The sequence below is a fragment of the Ruditapes philippinarum genome, unplaced genomic scaffold, assembly GCF_026571515.1.
Source record: "Ruditapes philippinarum isolate M1 unplaced genomic scaffold, ASM2657151v2 ctg673_1_1_1_1, whole genome shotgun sequence".
NCBI lineage: Eukaryota > Metazoa > Mollusca > Bivalvia > Venerida > Veneridae > Ruditapes > Ruditapes philippinarum.
The window spans coordinates 285,001-296,567 of NW_026864324.1; the positions used below are offsets into that span (position 1 = coordinate 285,001).

The 11,567-nt window shown below is 32.0% G+C and overlaps 1 protein-coding gene across 1 annotated transcript; it reads left to right on the forward strand.

Moving 5' to 3' along the window:
- Nucleotides 1-5,799: 5,799 nt before the first annotated feature.
- On the forward strand, nt 5,800-10,559 carry LOC132725210 (multiple epidermal growth factor-like domains protein 10). The gene is made up of 6 exons (XM_060710302.1): nt 5,800-5,968; nt 6,170-6,304; nt 6,557-6,694; nt 7,316-7,450; nt 7,880-8,026; nt 8,312-10,559. Exons 1-6 carry the CDS (start codon nt 5,902-5,904, stop codon nt 8,413-8,415), a joined length of 726 nt encoding a protein of 241 aa, XP_060566285.1. The 5' UTR covers nt 5,800-5,901; the 3' UTR covers nt 8,416-10,559.
- The last annotated feature ends 1,008 nt before the right edge of the window (nt 10,560-11,567 follow it).

Consider the following 11,567-nt stretch of genomic DNA (forward strand, 5'->3'; position numbering starts at 1 on the left):
CAGGATACAAAAGATAAATTAAACTGCTAAAGTTAAGTTAAGGGAATACATGTATACTATTGATCTCTTTCTTCGGTTACTTCTGTCAAAATTTTACTTGAAACGAAATAACAAAATGATGACTAAATTATTATAGCATTTAAAGCTTCTTTAATATGTTTAAAAAATGATACTCTAGGAATATAACCAACTGTAAATTGATGGTGTTTAAGAAAGGACGACATTCAATGTTACAATACCTATCATACTTTTATATAATTACGATGAATTATTTCCAAGCGAAGAAAAAAAAAAATTATAAAAACAAAGATAGATAATGATAGTTTTTATGAGATCATATCAGTGTTTAAGGCGTTACGTTAACTGTCTGATTTGATATCTTGATACTTAACATAGCTATTCACTCGTTTATACACTTTGACAATGGAGATTATTGTTGTATTGTCTACTTCACATTGCATCAGTTTGTAAAAAAAATCCTGACAAAGGCTTGACGTCCATCTAAATAGCACACGTACAACAGAGTTTTCACGGGCAAACAATATGCTCTCGCGTAATAGAAATGACGTCACCAAGCAAACAAGTTTCTCTTGAAAACCACCTTGTTAAGAACTATGTTTTTTCAGTAAAGTATTTTTACATCGTGATAACAATACAAGCTCGTACAATTTGAAAATTACTGATGATAATGTTATAGCACGATAGTTATTGGGATCATCCTTCCTTTTAGTGCCTCCTTTATGTAATGTTATAATCACGCCTTTTTTCATATCGTCTGGAATGTAGCCAATCCTAAGCATATGTGTGAAGATATTGGCTAAAATTCCAGAAACAATTCTTTTGAGTAAATTAAATGTTCGTACACTTAATTATCATGCCACATGCTTTTCCTACTGGCAGGGTCTGTATAGCCTCAGAAACTGTGTCATTGAAGCATACGTACTGTTTCATCGGTTGCGATATGCCCCAGTGTTTCATTTACCGTCGCTGTCGCTGACTTCTTCCAATATTCAATATATTCTTGGGATTCATTAAATGTATACAAAGATTGGAAATACAGTCCCTACTCATTTGAAATTTGTTCTCGGCCTCTTATTATTTTACCGTGGAAATCTATACCTTCAGTCATTTTACATTGACTCTTTCGTTTTTTTTGGGAATTCACTAGTTTCCAAAATTGAGTTGAAGCGATTTCTGCAGATCTATCCAACTCGTTGTCCTGTTGAATAAGTAAATCCTCTGAGCACTTTCTCAGCATCTTGCGAAAGTCCCGTTTAGATGATTTATATTTAACGTAATATGCATTGTTGTTCCCACGTGGTCTCCATCGCGAGAACATTTTTCGCGTGGCAATAGCATTTTCTTGTGTAAGGACGATAGTTCGTCATTCCAGAAGGGTTTTAAATATTCCTTAAAACATTTCTGTGGTAACACGTGACACGCACTGTTCAATAAACTAGCGGAAATCACTGCGTATGCTCGATCAATACCATCTTTATCGAAGTCACAATATTCAAGTTCAATAAATTCATTGTCAGATAATAATAAAGACTGATATTGCACAATGCTATCATTAGATGCTTTCTTCTAGTTAGTATTATACACATTATTGCTTAAATTTGTTAGCATACTTGGTTCGACGTATATATGAATAGACATGGCAACAGGCCTGTGCCTCGATACATTTAGACTATTATCATCCATGATTTCACAATAAGACACAAGATCAAGCACTTCAATTGGGTAAACATATATAGTCAATAAGTGTTGAAAAACGATCATCATAAGAAACATATGAACACGTGGCACCATAACATGTTGGTAACTTATTTACAGCTATCAAGTTACAATCTGTTAAAAACTTAAGCATATAACTGTGACGAGACGTTAAGCTATTCCATTGTCAATTATAGTCACCAATAAATGGTAGGTATATTTGAAATATATACATATACTGGTTCACCAAACTTGCAATTGAATACCTACAATTATGTCATAGTCAATGTTTAATGGCGTTAAAATATTATCAAAACGCTTATGCCATAAAAAAGCAACGCCACCTTTACCTGTATCACGCTAAAAATAATTATGTATACTTTGAACTTTAAGATAGAAGTTCTGTACAACAAATACTTGAAACCAAATTATATTATTAGTCTAAAATTTGTGATCTTTAAAAAAAAACAGTCTGCTAAAATCCGACAGAAATTTAGCAATGAAAATAATGCAAAACAGTGCAAAATGTTAGTATATGAAAGTGCAAATGAGTAAGACATTAACAAAAGAAAGATTGTGCAAATATTGATGGCACATTATTGTTGAAAGAGGTAAGTCTGTGCAATAAAACATGGAACATATTCAAACAAATGCGCTTAACTAGTACATAAATAAAGTTGATAAAATAAAAAATAAAGCTTATGTAGAGCAAAAAAAATGGCGACTTAATTCATAAAAATAATTCATGGTCATACAACTGTCAATAATTAAGCAAATAAAATCAATAATACACGTCAGAATGATTGACTTGAAATATATTTATAAAAATAGAATATATGTTATTAAACAGATAGATATGTAAGCAATGCTTGAATAACAATGACATAAAGGAAAAAACACATTTTGTAAACATTGAAATTAAATAACAGCATATTGGTATTGATGTCTTTTTTCAATGTACGACGACTTCTATTTTATAGTTCAGTTTTTAGTTTTGTTTTATTCATTGGCAATCAGCAATACATTTGCCTTTGGCCATTTACAAACAAACAAAAAAACTTATGGCAAAGACTATTATATACATAAATAACATAGACACATAATGAAGTACAATATACGACCAGAAGATAGATACACTTTCAAGGGTATTTTGACGTAAACACAAAGCTTCTTTTATATACTTTGCTAGATTAAACACATTTTTTTACTTTTATTTGACATCAATGCACAGAACTTTTGTAAAGTTGGCAATGAACACTGGCCTAAATATTTAACGTTTAACTTTTTTTTTAATTTGAAAGCATTTTCAATACTGACACTATAATTAAAAGAATCAAATATGAAATATTTTAAATGGAAATGAAAGGATAATGGATAGTATAAAATCAACACATGTTATCTTTAATTTAATACAAACAGATATCATATAAAAGAAAAATTTAAAACACTGAAAAAACTTTAATTAGTAACTAAGATAAGAAACTGAAAGAAAAATCAAGTTTAGATCAAAGTTGAAATTAAGGAACATTACAATATAAATACAATTTTCAATGATTATTTGACACAATGAAACCCTTTAGAGTATCAATACAGTTACCAACTCAGTTATTCATAATTATATTTAATAACGGTTTTTACTAAGACGGGATATGTTTTTCGAGATATGAATCATTATATATGTATGTCTTGAACAACAACTTGTGTGCTAAATTTCAGATCATTCGCTTACTCTGTTATTCCAGAATAATGATTTTGTACAATAGAATGACCGAAACCTATAAAGAAAAACATTTAATTAAACGCGTTTAACTGAGATACAGCTAAGAATTGCACAAAACCGACGTTCAAGAAAATTCAGAGTATATCTTATGTATCTATTCTTTATAAATATTTTTTTCCTGTCTGAGTGCCCATGTTAATCTTTGTACAAATTGAAATCTTTAGGCCTTTGGACCTCAATGGAACTCCTTTAAAGTATCTTTATTGATATAGAATTTGTATGTCCCCCTTCGAAGAAGAGGGGGTATATTGTTTTGCTAATGTCGGTTGGTTCGTCCGTCGGTGTGTCTGTCCGTCGTTAGACCAAATGGTTTCCGCTGATTATCTTAAAATCTAAATATCACAAAGTTCTTATTTCACATACTGATTGATCATAACAAGTAGATGAACCTTACTGATTTTGTGGTCACTAGATCAAAGGTCAAGGTCACAATGGCCTTTAATGTGGCTATGGTTTCCACTCAATATCTTGAAAACTGTTTAATAAAAAAATCTTCTTATTTCACATACTGATTGGTCATAACTAGAAAATGACCCCTATTGATTTTGGGGTTACTAGGTCAAAGGTCAAGATCACAGGGGCCTTCAATGTCAGTATGGTTTCAGCTCAGTGTTTTTGAAAACATTTTATCACAAAGTCTTCATATTTCACATATTGATTGGTCATAACTAGCAGATGACCCCTCTTCGTTTTGAGGTCACTTGGTCAAAGGTAAAGGTCACAGGAACCTTAGATGTCAGAATGGCTCCCGTTGATTACCTTGTAAACTATTTATCATTTCATATATTGATTGGTCATAGTAAGTAGATGACTCCTATTGATTTTGGGGTCACTAGGTCATAGGTCAAGATCACAGTGGCCTTTAATGTCAGTATGGTTCCTGCTCAATATTTTTCAAAAAAAATTATCAAAAAGTCTTCTGATTTCACATAATGACTGGTCATAACTAGTAGATGACCCCCATTGATTTTGAGGTCACTAGGTCAACGGTCAAGGTCACGGGGGCTTAAATGTCACAATGGTTTCTGCTTAATATTTTGAAAACTATTAATCACAAAGTCTTTATATTTTACATAACGAATGGTGATAACAAGTTGATGACCCCTATTGATTTTGGGGTCACTAGGTCAAAAGTCAAAATGGTATCCGCTCAATATCTTGAAAGCTATTTATCACAAAGACTTCATATTTTACATAGTGATTGGTAGTAGATGACCCCTATTGATTTTTGGGTCACTAGATCAAAAGTGTAGATCACAGTACAACTTCATTTTCATTTAAACTTAGTAAATATGCAAGGTCTCAGTATCTAAGCAATTGTTAAACAACTTAGCAATTCCAGAAGATATGAAAGGATTACAAAACACTTATAATCATATACATTACAAGTAATAGAAAGAGCATCGAAACACGAGGCTATCTGATTTGTACGAGGGGGCGTAGCCCCCGAGTATTAATCAGATTGCCGAGTTTTTTGATGTTCTTTCTCTTTTGTATCATTGTCAAACATAAAAACACGTTCCCTGTTGTCACAATATGAAACCCCGGGAAAAAGTAACCTATGAACGAGCATCTGAATATGATATTTCTGTCGCTTTCCCTTTCTCTTCCGTCACAATAAGTAAACCCCAGTAAAAATGAGCCAATCAATGGGCATGCTCCGGAGTGCGGGTAACTAATACCTGCACTCCAGTTAACGCACTGTACATGTATATGTATACGATTTCACTCTGACACATTTTCAACAGAAAGGTCCCCAAACTATGATACAAATGTATATATATATGATAGTGTCTTATTGTACTTATAAGTGTCGATAATACTGCTTTTAGTTGAATTTTAAATATCCCAGACACTGTATGTGGCGACTTTCCAGGTTTACTCGCGAAGAAAGACCTACTTTGCCTTCTTCATGCATTATTCACAGTACGCACTGGAAACACCCAAACAGTCGTACCGACCTTTCTTCAACTAGCTGGATAGTTTCCTAACAAACGGAACCTAAATTAGTAAACTTGATCAATTAGTTAAGAGTGAAATTCAACTGATGTTCAATAAATCAAATTACATAATTATTAAAGAGTAAATGTATATGTTGTTAAATTTTACTACATGTACAAATTGGCTTCCCAATATGAGCTAGTTCTTCACAGAAGAAGACCCCCTTAAACGATTATTTACGCAGTTCAATTCAGAAAAATATGCGTCTTTAAAGTTTTATTATTTTATTGAATATTGGATTTATGACGTCAATTCTACATTGAAAATACCCCGGGAAACAGTATTTGCGCGGACTATTTAAACTGATGTGTTTTCTTAAATAGCTTTAGTAATGGTATTCCAGACACCCAAGACTTTATAAAGGCGAGGGACAAAGCCCAACTTTTCATAGTTTGGAAGGTGGCATGGCGAGACGAGATTGCTGTAACATATTCTTGGTTTTGCTTTTCGCTCGTTATGTTTACAGTAACAGTAAGGATATTGATATTTTTGTGCAATAACTCTTTTATCTGTTCTTTCATATGGAGTAATAATAATAAATGATTTCTATGATTTAAAATACGTCTTAATTCAAATTTTTTTTGTTGGCAGCGCATTTTTAGTCTAAATTAATTATAGTATGAATGAATTATCCTTGTGAAACATAATTATACTCTATATCACAAAATACAGAATGTCCTCAAGACAAATGGGGAGAATTGTGCAACAGCAAATGCGGCAATTGTATGAAACCTCCATGCGATAAAACAACAGGACACTGTATTGGAGGATGCAGTGGTCCATGGCTCCCACCGCATTGTACACAAGGTGAGTAAAATAATCTTAATTGTCATCGGACTGAAAAGAGCTCCTCAATTAAAATGCCTTAGATAAAAAATCAACAATTGCAGTCTAAAATAAGAGTTGTGAGCATTATTTGAATAAGGCATAGAATGCTTTGCTATTTTAACAAAGAAGATAATTTTTCGTACCAACTTCTGTTGACAAGAGAAGTTAACATTTTCTAGATACAAAGTGTAAGGCCTTTCAATGTTTTAGCATGTGAAATATTTTTAATAGAATGTAAAAGTGGTTCATATGGTGTGAACTGTTCAGAGACATGTGGACATTGTAAAGAAGGATCATTATGTGATATAAGAACGGGTCAGTGTCAGCAAGAATGTGAACCTGGATGGCAAGGCAATCGTTGTGACAAAGGTTTGTTAATAACTATATTCCCCAAAATTACAAAATTTCATAAACCGAAAAGATTTTTCCCTTTTTGGCCAAAATTTAAGAAACCGTATTTATAATGCCCAATGAAATTTCCGAAAAACGGTTAAAAAACTTAACGGGAAACCCCATCTTTTTTAAAGCAAAAAAACAAGTCTTCCCGAAGGAGCAATTATCATATATTGACCCATCAGTGTTATAAAACAAAAGTAATTCCTTCCCTTCGACCCCCTCCACTCCCCGAAATTCACCACATTTTTCTAGCAGCCAGTCAGTTATAGTTGGTGAGAACTTAACATTATAGAACTACTGTGTTTATCTATATAAATACATTCCCAGAATTTGATAATGTTGTTTGATTTGATAATAAGCGTTTACTGGGGCTATACATAATACAAGTTACTTACATAAAATCATTTTAACTCGATTATTTAAACATTCACTGTAGACTAATGTAGTATAAGGAGCGCAGGCATGTCCTTTCTTTTTTTTTTCGTTTTTTTCATCCTTTTTGTCTATCATTGATGTCATGATGGAGCAAACATGATTATTATTATATGATTATTTTCATTCTTTTAAGTTTTGATTTTTGTTTGTTCGCTGCAGAATGTTCTGCCCAACGTTTCGGTAATGAGTGCATTCAACGATGCTACTGTTACAATGGGGTAGATTGTAGTAAGGGTTCAGGAGAATGTCCAGGTGATTGTTCCCCAGGATATCACGGCAAACACTGCGATAAAGGTACTATATTTTATTGTAAAACTTTACATAAAAGCTTAGTATAACATCTAGAAAAGAGGAGATGCATCGGGAGCAGTAAAACAATATAAAACAGAAATTTTAAACCCGGTTTTATTATGTCTGTTTATTAAAGCGATGTAAGGTGCAACATTTCTCAAGCCTTCTTGCAACGGCTTTAGCGGTATTAAATCTTCAACACAACGATGTATTTGAATGCTTGTACAACATTTGTCGTCACTAAGTTTTACTTAAAAGAATTATAAGATAAATATCTAAATCGTATCCAGTTTTCTAAAAATACTATCATTTAAGTCAAATAAAATATTTTCTGAAAGCAAATGCTGATTGATTTTTCGGTTCTGTTCTTATTCCTGAGGATTTTACTTCCTCGGCCTAAATAGTCTTATGATGAAGTTTTATTCGTTTCAGAATGTGCTACAGGGTACTATGGACAAGATTGTTCATACAGATGTGGAATGTGCAGTAAAAATGAAACATGCAATGCCGAAACCGGAACGTGTTACAATGGTTGTATGACAGGCTATACAGAGCCCTATTGCAAGAGTAAACATGAAGGTACGGTATTTTCTCCTGTTGAAATCGAAATAAATTTATTGATTTTGTAAATGTTCGATCATTTTATACTAGAATTGGTTTTAGCGTTGAACTTTAAAATCAAAAAACAATCTTGAAGCTTTCAAAAAAGATTTTTGTTTTGTAACACTCGTTTCTAACAAATTGTATTCTATTTCAAAACATTTATTTGTAAAAGTAAATTATTAATTTGCTTATCATACATTGTTATATTCATGGTCTTTGTTTTCTCTTTATGTTTTAAATTAAACTACCAAATATCTACAGCGACAAGTGTTTCGCCTCACAACCTACCCCATTTCCTTTCCTGGATATTGATTCCAACGATGGCTTTAATTCAGCTGTGGGACATAATCGCCAGTTTTCACTGAAGTAAAGTTTCAGTTAAAGGGAGACAATCGTCAATAAAGTTAAATTGAAACATGTAGCTGTCATTCTTGAAGAATAACAACAGTTAAGATACGAATTGTCATTTATCTGAAATGTTAAATCAAATGAAAAGAAATGACAAAAACAAGAAGAAAATGCTCTCAAATATGAAAGTATTATCGGACAATTACCCAAGATTTTTACAAAATATTTCAGTTACACTGGGATCTTTTATTATACATGTATATGTACTCGGGATTTAGCAATTTTTAAAGTAAAATGGAAATATTTCATTATTTAAATATACTAATTGTTTAAGAGATTTCAGATTTTAGTGTTGAAATCAAAACTCTCTGGATATAAGTACTAAACTTAAAGAATCTCCCGGAATATTAGATAATAGTAAAATAATCGGCTATATATGTTGAAATTATATTATCACATTTTTCTATTTTAAGCTTAAAAATTTAGTGTGGGTACAAACTCCTCTTTTCATTTTTTATATTATTATTCCAATATAAAATTACGTGTTGTAAATGTTTTTTATGCTCAGAACTTAGAAATTGGTAATAACTGATTACATACTAGTAATTTATCTAAGAAAGTCGTTAAGTTGACTGACAGACGAGATATGACCAAAATGATAACATGAAACACTGATTTTCTAACAATACCTTTTTGTTTTGCTCTATTCGCGTTGAATTTCACAAGTAGATCTTAACATTCACATTTTGTTCACTTATTGATTGTTTGATTATACATTTTGTACATGTTTTATCCGATTTGATTTGATTGAATATTGTTGCTTTCTGTTGACATTTCCCGCTGTTCATTACAAGGTATGAAATGATAATACATGTATTTCAAAAAGAAATATAATTACATATATTAAATAATATGTCTTTTAGTGGTCAAAATGATAGCATTGTTTTCATTACTTTATTTTTAAAATGTGTTGAACAAAATATTTTAAAATTTCCAACATTTGAAAAATACTTGAACCGAATACACCTTGTTCTTTGTTTGTTTGTTGTTTTTAGCAAACCTGAGCATATGCTCAGGGTGAGCTATTAGAATCACTCTTCGTCCGTCGTCTGTCGTCCGTCGTCCGTTGCCCGTTCACACTTTTAAAACGACATCTCCTCTGAAACCATAAAGCAGATCATAATGAAACTTCACAGGGATGTTCCTTGTGTGAAGCCTTAACAAAGTTGTTCAAAGAATTCCATTCCATGCAGAACTCTGGTTGCCATGGCAACCAAAAGAAAAAAACTTTAAATATCTTCTTCTAAAAAACCCAAAGAGCTAGAGCTTAGATATTTGGCATGAAACATCTTCTAGTGAGTGTCTACCAAGTTTGTTCAAATAAAAGCCCTGGGGTCAAAATTGGCCCCGCCCCAGGGGTTCATTGATTTTCCCTATCTGTATATAGTAAAAACTTAAAAAATCTTCTTTTAAAGAACCCAAAGAGCTAGAGCTAAGATATTTAGCATGAAACATCTTCTAATGGGTGTCTATAAAGTTTGTTCAAATAAAAGCCCTGGGGTCAAAATTGGTCCCGCCCCAGGGGGTCATTGATTTTTCCTATATGCATAAAGTAAAAACTTAAAAATCTTCTTTTAAAGAACCCAAAGAGCTAGAGCTAAGATATTTAGCATGAATATGTTCTAATGGATGTCTACCAATTTTGTTCAAATAAGAGCCCTACGGTCAAAATTGGCCCCGCCCCGGGGGACACTGATTTTCCTTATATGTGTATACAGCAAAAACTTAAAAATCTCTTTCGAAAAAACCCGAATAGCTAGAGTGTAGATATTAAGCAGGAAACATCTCCTAGTAAGTGCCTACAAAGATTGTTCAAATAAAAGCCCTGGGGTCAAAACTGGCCATGCCCCAGGGGTGTCATTGTTTTTAAATATATGTGTAAAGAAAAAAACTTTAAAAATTTCTATTAAAAAAATCCAACGTGCTAGACCTTTGATGTCTAGCATGAAACATCTTCTAATGGGTGTCTACCAAGTTTGTTCAAATAAAAGCCATGGGGTTTAAACTGGCCCCGCTCCGGGGGACCTGAATATACAGGTGAGCGACTTCAGGACCATCATGGCCCTCTTGTTTTTAGGTTCTTTTTGTGGGGGGGGACAAATTACCAAACGCATATACACTTTTATTGTTAAGTTAACCTTGTGTTCTCATTATTTCATTAGTTCAAACCACTTCCAATTCGCGTAGTTTACATATTTATATATACCATGCATTAAATTTGGACGGTACCCTCTGTATATAGTTACTGTAGACAAATAAGAATTGTAAAATATTTTCTCAGAATTTATGATGAGAAACGCAATAATTGTATTTTGTACACTGTTTAAGATGGCCTTAGAAAAGATTTGGAAAAAAAATAATGATGTTAAAAATTGGACATCGAATGTTTGTTCTATACTACAAAGTGCTGTTTTTAATGATGTCTGGTTAATCCAAGAATCGGTAGATGTTAAAAGTTTTCATCCCAATTTTTAGATTAGTCAATTTTTTTAATAAACTTCTGTTCTGTTCTTTTAAAAGGATGAACCATATTACAAACGTGTGTATGCAAGAACTTTTGTCAATCTTTACAACTTGCAAGACAGCATTGACCTGGAAAACTAATATTCATTAACTTCAGGGTGGACTGCAATGAAATACATTCTTAGCTTAAAACTGAAAATGATAAACTATAGTATATTAAGAAAATGTAAATGTTTTAGAACCTATACAACAAACTGTATTTAGAGATATAGAAACAAGGAAGTCACTGTATTATGCTCATTTACATAGTTTTATATAGTTTTATGACAATCAGGTGTAATCATTCTTATTATGTGAAATTGTGATGTACAAGTAATTTTACTTATGACCAATGCATTCATCTTTTCAATAAGCTAAAATCATGTTTTAAAGAAAGTATTTGACCATTGTTTTTTTACACATATCTTATATAAATCAACCTTCTAGCAAGTTATATATAAAGTTTTTTTTCATATTGCACATACAATGTACATATTCTATTAAAGTAATATTATCTATGACTGTTAATTGACATGTACCTAGTCTTATTGAACTAGCTTAATCTTTTCGTTAGATAGATTTAAGTTTTATATTTTCCAATAAATGT

Coding starts and splice junctions, on each gene's coding strand:
- LOC132725210 (XM_060710302.1), top strand. CDS start 5,902: ATGGCGAGACGAGATTGCTGTAACATATTCTTGGTTTTGCTTTTCGCT. Junction 6,305..6,556: donor CCCACCGCATTGTACACAAG/GTGAGTAAAATA, acceptor TATTTTTAATAG/AATGTAAAAGTGGTTCATAT. Junction 8,027..8,311: donor TTGCAAGAGTAAACATGAAG/GTACGGTATTTT, acceptor AAATATCTACAG/CGACAAGTGTTTCGCCTCAC.